The 19048-nt window shown below is 59.7% G+C and overlaps 1 protein-coding gene across 2 annotated transcripts in view; it reads left to right on the top strand.

Annotated features, from left to right (window-relative positions):
• Positions 1-620: 620 nt before the first annotated feature.
• Positions 621-19048, top strand: part of CBFA2T3 (CBFA2/RUNX1 partner transcriptional co-repressor 3) — a 94860-nt gene continuing 76432 nt past the window's right edge. For both annotated transcript variants that reach the window (XM_058528480.1, XM_058528479.1), the window contains exon 1: positions 621-996. In XM_058528480.1, the coding sequence (XP_058384463.1) occupies positions 909-996 (88 nt within the window). In that variant the 5' untranslated portion in view covers positions 621-908. The remainder of the gene's footprint in view (positions 997-19048) is intronic.

The following is a 19048-nucleotide window of genomic DNA, read 5'->3' as shown; positions in this document are numbered from 1 at the left end:
CTCAGCCAGGAGGCTGACCCCCGGAGCACTGCAGGAGGCCAAGCACAGGGCAGCCCCGCGGGCAGTACTTCCCGGGGGGCCAGTGACCCTAGGCAGCAGCAGGGGAAGCCCAGAGGGGGAGGGGGCCTGGCCAGACCTGCAGACCAGGACCAGCCAGGACTCACCCTGAGGTCTGGCTCAAGGGCGCAGCTGATGCCCACAGACAACTGACCCCAGGCAGGGTGCTCTGGGGGAAGTCTGGCTGAGGGCAGGAGAGGGAGGCGACCCCAGACCACCCCAGGCTGAAGGAAGGTCCGGCCCCAGGGGAGACAGGCGGGTGGGGTGTGTGGGGTGGAAGGCTCCGGCAAGATGGACACTGCCCCCCACCAAGGTCGAGGATACACACCCGAGGCCAGGACGCCCGGGTTTGGGGTAGGTGGGGTGTCGCAGCTGGGCGGTAGGAGGAAGTTGTTGGACAGTCAGACCGGAATGGCCGTGAGGAAGGCCCGGCAGGGCTGGGCCCAGATGGTTCCTGCGGAGGAAGCGGTGGGCACAGCTGCGCGCTGCGTCCCGGCCTGTCGCACTATCACCGTGACACAGCTGGCCGCCTCGCCTGCAGGCTGTGGGGAGACCTCCCCCACCACGGCCTCCCCAAGCCCGCCCCCGTCACATGAGCCCTGCGGCCCCCCGCCCCTTCCCCAGGTCTCAGGCAGCGGCTGCTAGAAGGCCCAGAGCTGCCTGGGGGACGAGGCCTTCGGCTCTGAGGAATCCAGGCTGGCCGCGGCCCCTCATCTTTCCCTCGAGGTCCCACGAGGTTGGGCGAGGCACTCACAGCTGTGCTTGGGCCCCGGCCCCACGTTGGCCCCTGGAGGGCGGCCCGCCTCACACCCAGTGTCGGGATTCAGTCTCCTGGACCCAGCTCCCGCTCCATGTCCCGGGCATCTCCCGGGCAGGAGAGCGGGCCCCTGGCCTCCACCAGCTGCTCGGCGCCCCGGGGTCCCAGGAAGGGCGGCCCAGGTAAGGGGATGGGGGCGGGGGTGGGGGGACAGCCGGAGCAGGTGGCCGGAGTGTGACATCTCCAAGCTGTGGCCCACCGGGCGCTGTTGACAGTGGGAGCCCGCCGTGTTGACTCACCTCAGACATCAACACGGCCTCCCCACAGGGCACAGGCCGGCACAGCTGGGGCAGGTGGCCCAGGAGGACCTGGCAGGTGCCAGGCCAGGCGTGCGGGCCCCACCCAGAGGCAGATGCTGGAGGCGGGGGCTGCTCAGTCCCGTCCAGGAGGGGGTGGGCTCTGTCCTCCTTGGTGGGCAGGGTCCCAGGAGCCGGTGAGGAAGGTGGTGTGCAGACTGGTGGGGGCTGTGCGCAGAGCCCTCCTCCTGGGTGGCCCCAAGACTTGGAGGTTGGATGAGGAAACTGAGGCCAGAGGGAGAGGGTCTGGCCAAGGCCCTGTGGGTGAGGGAGGGTCCGGGACTCGACCCCAGGCGCCCGCCGAGGAGCCATCCTTGGCAGGGCTCCCGCCCTTCGGAACCAGTGTCAGAGAGAAGTGGGGACACGGAGGACGGGGCCTCTCGCCTTCCCATGGGCGCTGGCGCTGGGAGGGGGCCCAGGAGGCTGTGGCTCTCCTGGCACCCCCCGACCCCAGGTGCAGAGTCCTGGGGGCCTTACAGGGCCTTGTCCCAGGGTGTGCGGGCTGGCCGAGAGGCACGCTCCCCAGCCCACGGCCACGTGGCCATGCTCCGAGCAGCCTTGGGAACCTTCTGGGGCTCGCAGACCCAAACCCACTGCTGCAGTCGCATCCAGGGGCCCAGCGGGCCTCTGAGGCCCGTGCCCAGCACCCAGCCCAGGGCAGCCCTGCCTCCTCTGCAACCGGCCCACTGCCCTGAGCAGGGCCCGAGGGCCAGCCTGACCCCACTGTCCTGGAACCAGCATCCTGGTTCTGCCACCGCCCCTATGCCCTCGGGCCAGCCCTTCCTGACCTGGGCCTCAGTTTCCTCATGTGTCAAACCCGTCCTCCTGCTCCCTGATGGAGTGTGGGAGCGGTTTCTCAAAGGCCGGGAAGGGAGGGGAGAGGCAGGTGGGGGTGAGAGCTGCTGGCTGCTGCTTTGTTTGGTTGCGGGGGTGTCAACCGTGGAAGGAGTTTGAGGCCAGAAGGTGGCGATGAACCGCACGGTGCTTGCAATGTCACCTCTTTGGTCAGGCTGCAGGTGCCTGGAACAGATGGTGTGGGTGGACCTCTGACGCAGAATTCCAAACACTGGTTTATTGAGCCCACGGTCACTGCATACCCCAAGCGGGGCACTGCTTGCTTGGGGGGTTCACTGGGAGGAGGGAAAGCAGTGAGCATTTGCCGAGTACGTTGGACATGGGGGTCCCAGCCCTGGGACACTCTGGATCTTAGGAGCTCACATCCTGTCTTTTCTAAATCACCCGGCCCCATGGGACAGCCACAGCCACACCAGGAGACATTCTGCTCCTCATGGCTCCACAGGGGACTAATGCTCAGGCCTACAAGGCCAGAAGGCACCACTGGGGGAAGCAGCAGGCGGGACCATGCTGGAGGGAGCCCTCGGGGGGTTCTGGGGGTCCAGGTCCAGGACAAGCCCGTGGGCAGCGCAGCTCCACCGTGCAGCTTCCCAAGAGTCCGTGCAAACCTTTGAGACCCCAAAACGTGTTAAGTGGCTCTAAACCACAAAATGAACAGTAAGTCATATCTGTTAAAGCTGGAGTATAAGATCCTCTTGTTTGGGAGCAAATGTGGGTGCACACAGCTGCGGCCGCCCTCCTGTTTGGTAGGAGGTGGGGAGGCAGGGGCTTCCAGGCTGAGGATGGGGAGGGTGAAGGGCCTTCACCCTTCTGACTGTCAAATCCCCACACAAAGCACAGGGCAGCCCTGAGCACCTGGCCCCTCCCTGGTCCGTGCCCCTCAGCACCGCATCGGGGCCCCAGACCCTCAGCAGCCCCAGACCCTCAGCAGCCCTGTGGCAGAGGATCCGGGCCCAGTCAGGACCCACAGCATGGAGCCCTTGAGGGCAGGGGGAAACCAGACTGTGTAGCATGGAAGGAAGGGCCCCGTTTAGAGGAGAGTTTGCTGCGCTCAGATTTATTAGGCGCCTACTGCATGCACTAGGAGCTGTGCAGGTACCAGGGGACTTGTTCCAACAAGCCCACTTTCCAGAGGAGACTGGAGGTCAGGGGTGCTGGGCCCCCACAGGAATGAGAGGTGGGAACCAGGACACCCGGCAGAGGATACGAGGATGGAGGCATTGAACAGATTTAGGCTGAAGCACGGGAGGGCCGGGGGCAGTGTACTGCGACCACCCTGGGGGAGAGACCGGGTCGGGCCTGTTTGGTATCGCCTGAGAGGGACAGCGTGGGGTCCAGGAGGCAGATTTCAGCTTAAGCATGACCAGGGTGGTAATGAGTGTCCCAGCACTGGAGGAGTCCAAGCGAAGGCAGGTGGGATGTTGGGGGTGTTGGGATGTGGAGGGTGCCGTCCTGCGAAGAAGCCTGGAGCTGACCAGAGCCCAGCCTTGGGCCACCTGGTTCAGGAGGGTGGAGTTCAGAGGTCACTGCTGTGCCTAAGTGGCATGGGCTCCTCCCACTCACCCCCCCCATCCTCATCCTCTTGCCTCCAGCTGCCACTTGACCACAGACTCTTCTCCAGAATGGTCTCTGCTTGGAATGCTCCTCCCTGCTGTATTCATCTCCTGGGGCCGTGTAACAAATGACCACAAACGAGTGACATAAAGCAGCAGAAATCTATTCCCTCCCAGTTCTGGAGCCAGAAGTCCAAAATCCAGGGGTCGCAAGGCCGTGCTCCCTCCGGAGGCTCCAGGGGAGGGTCCTTCCCGCCTCTCCCAGCCTCGGTGGCCACATCACTCCATCTCTGCCCCCGTCTTCACATGGCCTCTTCTCTGTGTCTCTGTGTCCTCTTCTCTTCTTATAAGGACACTTGTCCTGGGATTTAGAGCCACCCCAACCCCGGTGACCCGAGCTCCAACCGTCCAGCCCGCGTTCCAGGGGGCAGGACTGGGGGAAGGTGCCCAGAGCCTGCACAGCCCGCTCCTGTCACAGCCCACAGCCAGCACTTGGGCACATGGCCTTCACAGGAGCAGGGCTCTCAGGAGCCCGCAGGGTCTCTGCCCCAACCGGCAAAGCCCCGCTGTCCATCCAGCCGCAGCCCCTGGGCTGTGCTGGTGGGGCCTGTCAGGAGACGGGCAGCTATGGACACTGGTGGATTCACACAGGGAGGGCCCGGTGCACCTGGGGTTGTCATGCTCGTGAGAGGAAGGTGGAGTCCACAGCCCATCTCTGCCATGAGGGTGAGGACAGAGCCCCACAGTGACCATCTGACCTGTGACGTGGCAGTGACAGTGTGGTGTGCAAAGTACCGTCAGTGCCATGTGGTGTGACCTCGTCTGTGCTGTCACTCTGTGCGGGATGGCTCTTCTGTCCCTGCTCTGCCCACACCCTGCAGAGGCTTCTCCCCTCGCTCAGGCCTGACACGGACCCGAAGTGATAGGACTCGTCTTCCACTGCCCATTCCCCTTCTTGTTGACCACACAGTGCTGGGGCTTCTGTATCGGGATCACGGCTGGGGGCCTGCCAAGCCCCACATGCTACTGTGACTGCCATTACAGAGGAAGACACTGTGGTTCCAAGGGGCACACAGCAGGCAAGAGCAGAGGTACAATTGGACCCAGCTCTGCTGACCCTGCAAGGTGGATGCAGGGGCAGATTGGTATGTGGGCCCATTTAGAAGCTGGCCCCAGGTCAGTCAGTCCTAGCAGGGTGATGGCGCGGACAGCTCGACAAGGAACAATTCACGAAGGTCAGACAGAGCAGCAGGGACAGCAGGGAAGTCTCAGGGCTGAGAACCCCTGGCCTGAGGGGTAAAGAGGGGAGGAGGGGAAGGAGCTGAGAGAGGGGTCAGGAGAGGGCATGGAGTGGGGGCTGTGGCCATCCAGGGAGTTGGAAAGCCCTCAGGAGAGTGGACAGCAGGACAAACACCCACCTCTCTCCTCCCCCCGCATCTCCCGAGGCCACCTGGGCAGGGCCCCTGGGGCCAGCCTCCAGGGCCCAGAGCAGAGGAGCAGGGACGTAGCCCAATTCCAAGTGCAGAGCCTCCGTCCCCTGCGTCCTGACATCAGGACGGAGAGGAGCCTGGGGGGGGACTCCGATTCACCCCAGATCCTGGGACAAGTGGGGCTCCCCACCTCCCTCATGTAAACGTGCAATGTTCTTCCCCTGAGACCCGCAGCTTCTGCTGGAACTCACTCGTTCCTTCCCTACACCATCCCCAACCCGCGAGTCTGTGGGCAAGACTTCTGGGGCCAGTTGCAAGAGGACATCAGCCACTCGTGTCCTCCCGTCCATTGGACAACAAATCGGAGCCTAGGAAGACAGAGCCACAGGGCAGGTGATGCCCAGGAGACAGAGTGCAATCCAGGCCAGCTTCCTGGAGGAAGTGGTCCAGCGGGGGGGCGGCTGGAGGAGGCAAAGAGGACTTTCACTTCTCGAGAGTCGTCTTGACTGAGAAGAAAGGCATCCGTGTTAATCTGCCTTGGCCGGGAGCCCTGGGGCTTTCTCACACTTTCACTTCCTTGACTGCACTGGACCTGCAGGCACAGCCGGGAAGAGCGGCCCCAGGAGAGGCCCAAGGGGGTTATAACTGAGCTAGGACTCTCTGTCCAGTCCTCCTCCCTGGAGACGTCTGCTCTGATGGAACTCTAGGCTGGCCGAGGGGCCTGTGGGTTCCAGGTCTTTCACACCGATTGTTGTGGAGCCTGGGGCCAGACAGCAGTGGGCACTAACGAAATTCTTGTCAGCAGAGCACCATGTGCGCATCCCGCTGGCACAGCCGGGAGGGGGCAGGCAAACAGACACTGGGCAGGTGGCTGCTTGGAGAGGGATGGTGACCCTCAGACAGCTTCCCAGGATGGAGGTGGGCGTCAGGGGACCCCACCTGGGAGGCTTCCTGGGCCCACAGACGCTTCTCGTGGCGCTTTGTCATTATGTCATCTGTAAGAGTGAGCGATGGAAAGTGAGGTCAGATGGAGTCACGCCTGCGCACACAACCCTGGGGCTTCTCCCCTCTCTGCCTGCCGCCATCCCGCCTCCTCTCTCCTCTCCAGCCCCCTGGCCACCTGGCTGCTCCACAAACATCCCAGGGCCTTTACACGTGCTGTTCCCACTTCTGAACTCCTTCCCGGGTGCCGGCCTGGCTCCCTCCTCACCTGCTTCAAGTCTGCTCAGGTTACCTTCTCGGCCACACCTCCTTCACCCCTCCCTCCCAGCCAAACCCCCTTTCCTGCTTCATTTCTCTCCTTCCATTTATTATTCCAACAAACTAGATGTTTCCTGAGTTTACGTGCTCATTTATCGTCTGTCTGCCCACTGGCGCGGGCGTGCAGGCTCTGCGGTCTGCTCGCTGTGGTGCTCTCAGCACCTGGAACAGTGCCGGCTGGCGGCGGCTCTCAGCATGTGACGTGAGCGAGTGCACCCATGTTCGGACCAGACCAGACCCCCACAGCGAGTGTCTGCTGACACCGTCATAGGGGCCGTGGGAGCGTCTCTGTTGGTTTACAGACCCATCATCACGGCCACTGTCAGACAGGAGCTAAGGCCCAGAGACAGGGAGCAACACGTGTTTGGTCACACAGCAGGCAGGGCCAGGTTGGAGCTGGTATTGGCCTTCAGGCCTGGGGTCCAGACCACCCCGGTCAGCCCTGTGCCAGACTCTAGGACCTGAGGGTAAGGGCTGGGAGACTGACCTGGAGGGGACCTGTGCTCCCAGCTGGGAGCCCCATGGTGGGCTGTTGGGGCCATCGAGCATCTGAGCTTCCTAGAGATGCTGGGATCTGGGCGGGTCCAGGGGCACCTCTGCCCAGAGCAGGCTCTGGGGTCAGTCACCAAGTGACCATGGACAAGGCCCTTCCCCTTCTCCTCCCCAAGATGGCCAGCAGGTGGTCTGGGTCAGAGGTCAGCTAAGGGCCTGTCCACAGAGAGGTACAGCCTCAGCCAAGGCTGCCCAGCCCGTGGGTGGCTGCTGGGTCCCACCAAACCCCCTCAGCTGTGTCCTGGCCAGGTCGAGCCCTCCTGGATTTGGGGGTCAGCCCAGAGCCTGGAGCTGAGGCTGAGGGGGCCCAGGTGACCATGGTTGAACCTTCCGAGAGTGTGTCCACATGGGCCTCAGCATCCCCCCTGGAGATGGGGACAGGGACACTGTGGCCCCTGCCAGCCCCTCCTAGCCTGAGGACATCCCCGCAGGAGCCGGGGTCTCTTGCCTAGAAGCCCAAGGCATCTCGGCGTGGGCGGTGCTGGGCAGCAGGAACACAGGCCACCTGCCTTCCCGTCTTCTCTCACTGTGTCCTCTACAGAAGGACACAGGGCCCAGAGAGGGGAAGTGACCCCCCAAGGCTGCACAGCGCATCCGGGCTGCGGGTAACTGGATACCCCAGACAGGGGGCTTACGCACAGCAGACACACTCCTTGCGGTCGGGCGGCTGGGAGACCAAGGTCAGGTGAGAGTTGGTGAGGGCTTCCACAGCCCGCTTGCTCCCACACCCAAACATCACTCCAGGGGAGACCCAGGGAAGGGGTGGGACAGGGACGGCCACAGGGTGTCGCAGACTGGCGGGAGGACGGGCAGCTCCTCCATCCCATTGGGTCCCAGATATGGGTCCTGCTCTGCCCCTCCGTCCCAGAAACGGAGGAACGGCTCCCTCTCTTCCTGCCCCCTCGTCCCGGTGCCCACTCGGCCACAGGGCCCCGGGTGTAGGCACACCCCTCACAGCTCTAGAGCCGGCGATCGGGACGTATCGGGTGTGGTCCACCTTAGGGCTCGCCCACCTGGGTTGGCGTCTGAGAAAACTGGGGCAGAGTCCCTCCTCAGGCGCGACCCCCTCTGCCCGGGGTCAGAGGGCTCGGCCATCCTCGCATGACGAGGCGGGTGTGCGCCAAGAGGCCTGTCCCTCACCAGCGCAGGTCTCCCCGAGGGGCCCGTGACCTGCCTCAGGACACAGGGCCAGGGGCAGTGCCGGGGCGGTGAGCCCAACGGGGGGGACCCAGGAGCAGGTCCCTGAGGTTGTTCCCCAGGAACTCAGGCCGCTGGGCCCCTGGAGGGGAGGGGCAAATGGGCGGTCCCCTTCCAGACTCCTTCCTGGCCCTGGGGACGGCAGCTTCTTCCTGGCAACCCTTCAAGGCATCACTGGCCTGGTTGTACAGATGAGGACAGGAATCAGAGAGGCCAAGAAACCTGCCAGGGTCACACAGCAAGTCATCTGCAGGGCTGGGGCCTCCTTGTCTGCCCTCCCTGGGAGGGAATGCAGCCGAGGTGGGACCTCAGGAAAGGGGTCCCTTTTGCATCCACTGCTCCACATGTGGAAGCTGCACCAGGCAGCCCACACCCTCGGCTGGACCCTTGAGCCTACAGTGGAGTCTGCCTGCCCCACGCGAGGGAGCCCAAGGCGGGTGCCGCCTGACGCCCTGCAGCTGACACCTAGGTCAAGTGCGTCCCCTGCCGACGCCCGCAGAGCGGCCCGCCAGGCCTGGGGTCCTCCGGGTGAAACCACCCCCTGCTAGCGGCTGCTTTGAAACCTTTTGAAAAGTGGGCGGACACTGCCCCAGTTTAACACCACCCGACACTGAGGTGTAAGCGGGTTTCTGAGCGCCTGGTCCGTGCAGCTGAGGGTTTGAGGAGGGCGTGGGCCTCTGGGTGCGGCTCTCCCTCTTGGAGGGCCAAGTGCAGACAGTGGTCTCTCCCCGAGAGGGAGCAGCACCAGGCCACCTGCCAGTGTGGGGCTCACGGCCTTGAGGGGACACATGCAGGAGGGTGCAGGCGAGCAGGCAGGTCAGACGGCAGAGGGTGGGGCTCAGCCCATCACAGTCCCCCAGCGGGGGAGTCGCCAGTCCTTGCCCTGATGACATAGCCAGTGTCCACGGGGAGGGAGCCCGAGGGCCTGGCCTTTCCGCTGGCCGTGTCCATTCCCTGGCAAAGGCCACTTGGGACGGCTGAGAGGGCGCCAGTGGAGAAGGAAGTGGGGAATCCACCCCACCCTGTGGCTCCCAGGGCTTCCTCCTTCCCTCCCTAATCGGGCACGTTTTGAGTGTGTGGAAAGCCCCGACTTCACAGACCTCAAGAGGGGGGAATGGAGTGGGAGGATGGAGAAGAGGGGGGCAGGAGGACCTTTGCACCTTGTCCCACCTGCTGTGCCCCTCACTCAGGCTGCCGGGACCCTCGGAGCCCAACCCAGCCATGTCCAGGGGCCCTCAGAAATGGGGCCCCTCTGCCGAGCTCTGGGCGGGGCTGCTGGGGCATTCTCACGGTTGGGCTTCCCCCGGCCCTGCCGTGTGCAGGGCCGCCAGCGCCCGGACGCTGGAGCTCAGGGTCAGAGCTCAGAGAGGTCTCAGTCTGCCCGAGGGGTCCGAGGGCCCATCCCCCCGACACTGCCACCGCCCTGCAGCCCCCTTTGCCGGCCATGCACCTGCTCCTGCCAGGCAGCGCTTCAGCTGCGAGACAATGAGGCTTCCTCCCCTGGGCCGTGCGCCCCAGCATCTGCCTCCTCCCACTTGCTTCCCAGGGGCCCTCAGTGAGGGGTGCTGCCTTGACGTTCCTACAGCCTTGGACAGATGGACAGACAGACAGACATCAGAGCCCCTCCAACACCACAACATTTTCTAGACCGAGGGCTGGGACCTCACATCCTTAAAGCAGGTGACAAGCAGGTGACAAAAAATGCAAGTCAGAACCCGTGTGGCTCCCCTGTTCACAGCCCGGGGTGTGGCACCCCCACGTCCCCTGAGGCCCAGGAGACCAGCAAGGGGCTGAGCTTGGGCCTGGCCCCCAGCCGGGGCTTCCTCGTCTGCAGCGTGGGGCCGTCCCCACCTGGGGGCTCTCCGGGCGGGGCTGCCACCCGGGGCTGCGGGGCAGAGAGCGCAGCTGGTGCGAGGGGGACAGAAGCAGGCGGCTTCCTGTCAGAAACCGAAACTGCCAGGTGCTTCCCTCCCTCCCTCCCTCGGTGACCCAGAGACAGCTGGACCCGCTGTGTGCAGCCCCGCCCTCGTGCTGTCCCCAGGCGGGGCATGCAGTCCCTTTCCAGGCAAACACCCACAGTCCACCCGGCTAGGCTCCTCGCCTCTCACCTCGCGTGCCTCTGAGCCCTGTTCAGCACCTGTGAATTGGCCGAGTTGGCCCTGCCCCCAGGGCGGACAAGCGTGGGGTGCGGGCGGGGTGGAGGCTTGTGGCTCTGCAACCTCCTGCAGCTGCCGGTCCAACCAGAGCCACACCCTGGCGCAAGATTTCAAATTCTTTGTGCAAAAACAGGACGCAAAATACCCTAATAATTTTCAACTCGAAAGAATGTGAAAATGATAATGTTTCAGAGAGATCAGATTTAACAGAAAACAGCGTCAAGGCCGATTCTGTTATCTCTTCTCACTCCTTTACTCTGGCTGCCAGGATATGAAACACTGCACATGTGGCTCACATCCACTTCCTACTGGACGGGCTGCTCTGAGCCCACGGGACCCGGGAGACGGGAGGGACAGGTCTAACCCGTTGCTGGCAGCGAGGCGTCAGACGTGCTCCCTGCTGGCCATCCCTTTGTGTCTGCTGCCAATGTTTAATTTAAATTACGAAATAATTCTCACACACCAGAAAAACCCCATCACAGAGCACCAACAGGGTGAGCACGTGCGCCCTCATTTCAGAGCCTGCTCCCCTTCTTCGTAAAATGAATTATTATAGAGTCAGTGCCCCCACCCCCGGAGGCAGCTGTACCCTGGGCTGTGAGACATGATCAATCAAGAGCTGTTTAAAGCCAGCCTGCTGGGGCGGGACACAGCTCCCCGCTCCCCGTCGCCCGGTCCCCGACTCCTCCTCCGTAAACGGGGCCAATAGCACAGTCAGCACACAGAGCCCGCGTGGAGACCACCCAAGAGGCTGTTTTCATCTGTGCGTCGTTCCCAGATACGTTGTGATCATCTGTGTTTTTAAATTGTTGCATGTTCTCTGTATTCCTCTGCAATTTTCTGTTTTCTCTCCACGTCGTCCTTTTATATGGCGTATGTGCCAGTGGTTCCCTCACGCAGTCACTGTGTCCCCAAGAGCCCAGGTAGGGCCAGAGCAGGGAGCAGGAAGAGACCCCCTCCCAGCTCCTGATGAGAAAGGCCTTTCGTGCCGTCGAAGGGTCCGGCCATGGTGTAGGACGTTTCTAGAGGTCATGAGCGCCCCTGGCCCCCGGAGGAGTTCCCTGTTCATGGAAACTGGCACCGGCTGGAGAGGCGAAAGGTGGGGTGCTGGGCGCCTGGGCACTTTTGCTGGACCCACCACTGAGCATGGGGGCCCTTGTTGCTCAAGCCCAATCTTTCTGCACGAGGGCTCCGTGGGCAGCTCGGGTGAGGCCCTGAGGGGAAGTCTGCCTGCGGTGAGCGGGCGGGAGAGAGGCCAGGGACCCCTGGAGTAAACCTGCCCCATTCCGGACTGAGTCTCAGGGAGGTCCCAGTGGTGGAGGGTCCTGGCGCCATGTGGGGCCAGTGAGCAATTTGGCCTTCTGAGCATGAGGCCTCCGAACAAGCTGGGAAACCCCGCCCCACTCCAGGATGCCAGAGACCAGTTCCGAGTGGCCAGGGGGTTGCCTCGGCCCCCAAGACGCTGCAAGGAAGAGGCGGCCTGAGGGGACTTCTGTGTCTGGCCATTTGCTGGCTGAGCCCCTGGCCGCCTCCCCCAACTCACTGCACAGAGGAGGGTCAGAGGTCTGAGCTGTGGAGCAGACACCTCCATCAGTCCCTTGATGAGGCCAGGAATATGTGACAAAGCCGTGCCTCACACTGGGGCCCGACATGTCCTCCTGGTGACGCAGACCTGGCTGCAGAGAGTGGGACAGGGGAGGAACCTCTGTCTCTGGCATCAGAGCAGCCCAGCTTGGGGCACCGGTGGCCGGAGGCAGGTGGAGCCTGGCGGGGACCCAGTGGGGGTCCTGGGGCAGCGGTGTCATAATAATAAACGGTGGCGAGTTGCCGAGCTCTTTGAGAAGGGCTTTCCCTGCATCCTCTCGTTTCGGGTGAGGGGGGCATGGCGGCATCCCCACTTTGCTCCCACTGCCCCAAGATAGCACAGCGGGTGGTTTACGGGGAGGGACCTGTCACACGCCGGACACCAGGGCCCATTCTCGAAGTAATTCGTTCAGGCCTTGTAAATTTATTTTTGCTTGCACGCCCCTGAAACGTTTTTAAAAAACCATCTCCCTTTAAAATGATGTTTCATACAAAACGGCCTCACCCAGCTCAGTCACGCCAGCCCCCGGGGCTGCTTCTTTTTTGGCAGATAAAGCAGCCCTGTGGCCACCTAGGGAACTTTGTGAAGGTGATGGTTGCTACACCCCACAACCTGGCCACGGGGTCACGGGAAGGGCAGGCCTTAGCATGCCCCCAGCCCCATGCGGACATGTGTGAGGCATGCCTCAGCAAGCAGCGCAGAGGGCACACCTGTTCACAAACTCTGCCCTGTAGGTGCCCAGCACACTCGGTGTGAAACACAACATGGCAAAGGCAGGATTCTCAGCCTCTGGGGGGCATCAGGGCACGAACATCCTTCTAAACCAGTGGCTGAGGCAAAACCCTTGGCCTTGGTGCCAACGGGCCAGTTTGGAGCATCTAAACATTGTTGTTTAAAGTCACAAAGGTTGTGTTGTCCAACATACTGTATATTTTATACTGTACACGTGCTTGGGACCTATTTTCATGATAACCTTGAAGCCACAGATTTAGTGGAAATGTTGCCATAAAACCAAATTACCATGCTGTTCTTCACTCGAAACCAATCCACCCAGCTGACGTTTGTCAGCTTTTAACTCATCATGTTATTAAATGACTTGACTGTCTCACTTTGGAATTCCAGTTCTGATATAAGTGGATGGACAGAATGATAGATGGTGGATGGATGATGGATGATGGATGGATGGTGGATGGATGGATGGATTGAAGGATGGATGGATGGTGAACGGAAGGTGGATGGATGGGGGGAATGGATGGATAGATGTGTGGATGGATGGTGGGTTGATAGATGGGTGGGGAACAGATGGTGGATGGATTGTTGGATGGATGATGGGTGGAAGGTGGATGAATGGGGGTAGATGGTCGGTTGATGGATGGGGGAAAGGATGGATGAATGGGGGATGGTTGGATGGAGGGAGGGAGGGATGGGTGGATGGATGGATGGATGGATGGATGGATAGATGGATGTGGGATGCCGGATGGATGGATGGAAGGAGAGATGGTGGATGGATGGATGGCTGGATGGATGGATGGGAGATGGATCAATGGATGGGGGATGAGGGATGGATGGATGGAGTGATGGTGGATGGATAGAGGGGTGGGTGGGTGGGTGGATGGATGGATGGATGGATGGTGGATGGATGGTTGGTGGATGGATGGGTGGATGGATGGATGGATGGATGGATGAATGGGTGGTTGATGGATGGGGATGGATGGATGGATGGATGGATGGATGGTTGGATGGTGGATGGATTGATTGTTGGATGGATGGATGGTGTATGGATGGATGGATGGGGGATGAATGGTGGATGGATGGTGGATGGATGGTTGGATGGATGGATGGCAGATGGAAGGATGGATGGTGGATGGACGGATGGATGGTGGATGGATGGTGGATGGGGGAACGGATAGATGGACAGGTGGGTGGGTGGATGTATGGTGGATGGATGTATGGATGGTGGATGCGGGATGGATGGTGGATGGATGAATGGATGGTGGATGTGGGATGGATGGTGGATGGATGGATGGATGGTTGGATGGATGGTGGATGCGGGATGGATGGTGAATGGATGGATGGATGGTTGGATAGATGGAAGGTAGATGGATGGATGGATGGTGGATGGATGGTGGGTGGGGGAAAGGATGGACGGTGGAAGAATGGGAGTGGAGGGATTGTTGATGGATGGACGGATGGATGGTGGATGGATGGATGGATAGTGGAAATGGGATGAATGGTAGTGGATGGATGGATGGATGATGGATGGATGGATGTGGGATGGGTGGCAGATATATGAATGGGGGAATGGATGGGTGGATGGATGGGTGGATGGATGACTGATGGATGGATGGGGGATGGACGGTCAATGGATGGATGGGTGGATGGATGGATGGGAGATGGATCAATGGATGGGGGATGAGGGATGGATGGATGCAGGGATGGTGGATGGATAGAGGGGCGGGTGGGTGGATGGATGGATGGATGGTGGATGGATGGATGGGTGGTGGATGGATGGGGCAATGGATGGATGGATGCGTGGATGGATGGATGTATGAAGGATGGATGGATGGATGGTGGACTGATGGGGGAATGGATGGATGGATTGGTGTATGGATGGATGGATGGATGGATGGATGGATGGATGCATGGGTGATGGATGTGGGATAGGTGGCAGATATATGGAAGGGGGATGGATGGGTGGATGGATGATGGATGGATGGGGGATGGATGGGGGATGGATGGTCAATGGATGGATGGGTGGATGGATGGGTGGGTGGTGGATGGGTAGATGGATGGTAGATTGATGAGTGGTGGATGGACAAGTAGAAAAGAAAGAAAGCAGGAAGACAGGCAGGAAGGAAAGTTTAAAAAGTTAAAAACATAAGCCTTAAATGAACATATGTGAACTACCTGTCTAAGATGTGTCTCCCTAATTGATGAGGGAACCAGCAGGATGGCAAAGTTGAATCAAGGGAGGACGTGGGCAGTTCTAGATGCTGTGAGGAAGGAATGCCACACTAAGACAGTCAGTAAAGTGCAAACTTTTCTACAGAACAAAACAGTTTACAACTTGTCCATTTCCTGCAAGCTAACCCCTAGCTTTACAGAGTCTGGGACCCAATCAGTGTAAATAGAAAGTCAACGAAGACTCATCCAGCGCCACTAACCTGCGGCAGCCTGGCTGACACCAAGAGGATGCGAAGTCATCCTTTTGCCTCTTTGCACATTTGGGACAGTGGTGTCCTAATAGAGGCAGGTAGGGAGACATGGAGCCTCACTGGGCTTTTATTCCCTGAGGCAGAGCACTGCGCTCAGATTCAGGCTGCAGGAGTCGTGTGAGGTATGAGAGAGGAAAGGAAGACCAGGAAATGTGAGGTGAGAAAAAAGGACAGGCAGACCACAGGCCTGATTTTTGGCCAGAACAATCTGGAAGTTGAGGACTTCACTGGGAAGTCTCGTGTACATGCCCGTATTGAAGACCCCGGCTAGAGACCAAGAGCCTGCTGCCTGGGGGCCAGGCTCAGGGGCGGAAAGTCTTCTCTGATCACTAGAAGACAGACCATCTTCTTTCTAAGGATAAGCCAACTGCCCTCTGTCCTCAATGTCCCCCTCATGGTGAGGAGACAGAGGGTCAGGGAGACTAGGAGCCCACGACCTCTGTGGCTGAGTGGGAGGTGATGTTCATTGGGGTCTGAAGTTAGACTGGTCATTTCACAGCCCAGACAGAGCCTCGGACACCCCAGGGGCTCCAGAAGCACAAGCTAAGAGAGAAACTGGGAGAATGGTTGCGCTGGTGGAATCTCGATGCCTTCAAAGCACCTCCCTGACAAGTGCCACAGCGTGGACGGACTCCGAGACGTCACACCCAGTGAGAGACCCAGAGAGAGGCCACACATTGTGATTCCGTTCATACAAAGTCCAGAGCAGGCAGATCCACGGATATGGAAAGTACATGAGTGGTTGGCCAGGCTGGGGCACCAGCGATACAGAGTGACTGCTAACGGGGACAGGGTTACTTTTGGGGCAATGAGGACGTCCTGAAACTAGATAGAGATGATGGTTGCACGACAATGTGAATGTACCTCCTGCCACTGATTTGTTCATCTTAAAATGGTTAAAACAGTAAAATTTGTGTTCTGTATCTTTTCCCACAGTAAAAAAAAAAAATCTTGATTTTCTTAAAAAAAACAGAAAGCATGCAAGATGAGCACTTAATCCAGGCCTCAAAGCTCCCGCTGATCCATCCAGTGTTCGTCCTGCAGACATGGAAACTCATTAGAGGCCTCACTCCAGGACGCCCTGATTCACATCCCCTCCTGGCGCCTGAGCCCATGTTCCCTCCCTCCCCCTGGGCCTGCGCCCCCTTCCTCCGGCTGCCCCACTCCCCTCAACAGAGGAGTAGGCCTGCATCCTGCCCCCCTCCCCCACCCCAGGAGCTTATCTGCCCAGGGCCTCCCCGATGCCAAGGCTCTGCTTTACCTCCTCCTCTGCAGACCCCAAGAGCGTCTGCTTGTGCGTGTGGTTCCGTCCTCCCAGAAGCTCCTCTGCACACCTGCGATGGCAGGGCATTGGTGCCTGTGATCCCCGGGGTGCAGGGTGCCAGGGTCCACCCCCGTGGTAACACCAGGCTTCTGGGGACGTCTGTGTTGTGGGTGTGCCAAGCGCCACCAACACCAAAGGTCGCTGAGCATGAAGATGCTCCACAGGCCTCACCAAGTGCCACCCCCGAGCATGGCTGCCAGAACCTGGACGTCTGCTTTCCGTCACTTCAAGGGGACCTTTGGGGCACCGGCCGCTGACCAGCCCGGGCTGCAGCTCACCCCTCCAGTGACCTGGGCCCCTGCACCTTCTTTCAGGGCTCACAGCAGACGTGGCTGATGTACCACAGAGCCTTTCTGCTGAGCGTGAATGAGGCCTCCGCACCCTTCTCAACACAGTGCTCCCGAGGGCCTGCAAACGGAGCAAGGAGCCAAGAGGACATTTGCCTTCGAGTCCTGGGCGGCAGCTGCATGCTCTCCATGGGGAACACCCATCCCCCAAATCCACTGACAACTGATCCTTCTGACAAATGCAATTAAAATGTCTCTTGTCTGTGTACCACCCTTAGCTGCTCTGTCCTGGAGGACGAGCCACGTGGCTTTTATGAGTCTCCTTTGAGCATCCTTACAGCAGATTTAAAAAAGCAATAGCGACACGACAGCAGGAAGAAAATAAGGGAGGTCCCAGAACGCAGGGGAGGGAGACTGCACCCAACAGCTCACTCACAACGAGACCTCGGACAAGTCCACAACCTTCCTGGGTTCCCTCACTTTATCCACGAACAGGGTTGTCATTAAAGTTAAATTTCAGATAAACAATGTTTTAGTATAAGTATGTCCCAAATATTGCCTGGACACATTTATTCTGAAAAATTATTCATTGTTTATCTGAAATTCAAATTCATCTGGCACCTGTATTTTTGTTTCCTAAATCTGGCACCCTATCCATGGAGGATTTGAACCCTGTATTCCATAGGATTGTGTTCAGCTGCACATAGCAGTAGACACAAGGTTTGCTTGGTTTTGTCTAGGTGACAAAAGCCGAGAGGCAAGTGGCTCAGGCTGGTGCAGCAACGATGCCATCTGGGAGGCAGGCTTCTTGGCTGTTTCTGTTCCACCATCCTCTTACTTGTGGCTTCCTAGCTGCAAAGTGGCTGCATAACTCTAGGTATTACATCTTCGTTCCAAGAAGGAAAAAAGAGGAGGAAAGAAGGTGCAGAGGACAAAAACTGGCCCAGCCCCTTTTCTAAGGATGCCAACAGGAACACGAGCACCACAAGGATGGGGTTCTTGCTCTGCTCACCTTGTGTTCCCAGCCCTGGATGGTGCTGACACTCAGCTTAGGGTGGCTGAGCAGATAAGCACATGGCAGGGCTCGGCTGGGGTGGGGGGCTCAGAGAGGAATCTACATAGTGGGCCCGTGGCCTGCAGTGGGGGGGGCTCTGACCTGGACACACTGGAGCCTGTGGCCCAGGGCCCTGGGGGAGCGAGTTTGCTGCCCCTCCAAAGGCCACAGCTGGCCAGTGGGAGGACTGAACCCTCTGGCTGCCCCCAGGCCTCAGTCCCCCAATCTGAGAAATAGGAATCTCTCCCTCTGCACCATCAGATTCTTCCACACACAAGTGCCTGGAGCCCAAGGACGTTGAGAACGTCAGCATTTCCGTGAGAGTCCTTTCCTCCTCCATCCCCACCACCCGGCTTCACCCTAACAACCCCCCCAAATAAAACTTCTCCTTTCCCTCCACGAAGTGTTCCCCATTCGAGGCGACCACACCACCCTCAACTTCTCCCCAAAGTTTCGAGTTCTTAGAGTTATTTTCGGTCTTCTTCCCCACACGGCCTGTCTGGAGCCTCTCCTCTCCGCAGAGTCCCCGTCCGGTGGTTTCTGGGACTCTGGCCTAGTCTATCTTCCTTGAGCCTCCTGGACGGATGCCTTGCTGCTGCACCTGGCCCCTCCCGAGGGTGCTGGCCCTGCCCTCCCACCCCTTCTGCACTGGGGGAGCCTCCATCACGTCTCCCTTGAGCGAGGGGAGAGTGCATGCAGCTCAGAAGGTGCTTTAGTGCTGGGTCTACACTGATTTTAAAACAGCTTTCTGGAGATAACTCACATGGCATACAATAGACCCATTTAACAGGTACAACTCAGGGGGTTTTAGTATAGTCACCGAGCTGTGCAACCATCATCACGATTTAATCTTGGAGCATTTTCATCTCTCCTGAGAGAAACCCTGTGCCCCTTGCGGTCACCCCATTCCCTCCCCCAGCCCTGGCAACAGCAATCTGCTATCTGTCTCTATTGGTGGCCTGTTCTGGCTGTTTCACATAAATGGGGCCACACGATACGCGGCCTTTGTGTCTGGCTTCTCTCACTGAGTGTCACATTCTCCAGGCCCGTCCACGTGGTAGCGTGTCAGTGCTTCACCCCTTTTTCTCGCTGAATGGTATTCCATTGTGTGGGTGGCCCATCTTTCGAGGTAACTTTGCTCAGCTGGGTGCGTGTGACAGCCCGGGTGTGACCCAGCCCTACCACCTACACACTGTGTGTGTCAGGCGACTTACCGCCCTCTCTGGGCCTTGGCTGGCTAGCCACACCACGGGGACAATGAGAACAGCCCCATGGGGCTGGGTGAAGGTTCAGCAGGAGCACGTGGGTGAAGTGTCCCACACGGGCGGGAGGTGACGTGCAGGTGCTGACTGTCACCTTCGCCGTCCCCTCCCTGGGCTGGGAGCGGCGATGAGCAGAGCACCGAACTCT

This window comes from Diceros bicornis, chromosome 32 (assembly GCF_020826845.1).
Source record: "Diceros bicornis minor isolate mBicDic1 chromosome 32, mDicBic1.mat.cur, whole genome shotgun sequence".
Classification (NCBI taxonomy): domain Eukaryota; kingdom Metazoa; phylum Chordata; class Mammalia; order Perissodactyla; family Rhinocerotidae; genus Diceros; species Diceros bicornis.
Note: the sequence above shows the minus strand (reverse complement) of the source record. Positions and strands in the feature narration are given on the sequence as shown.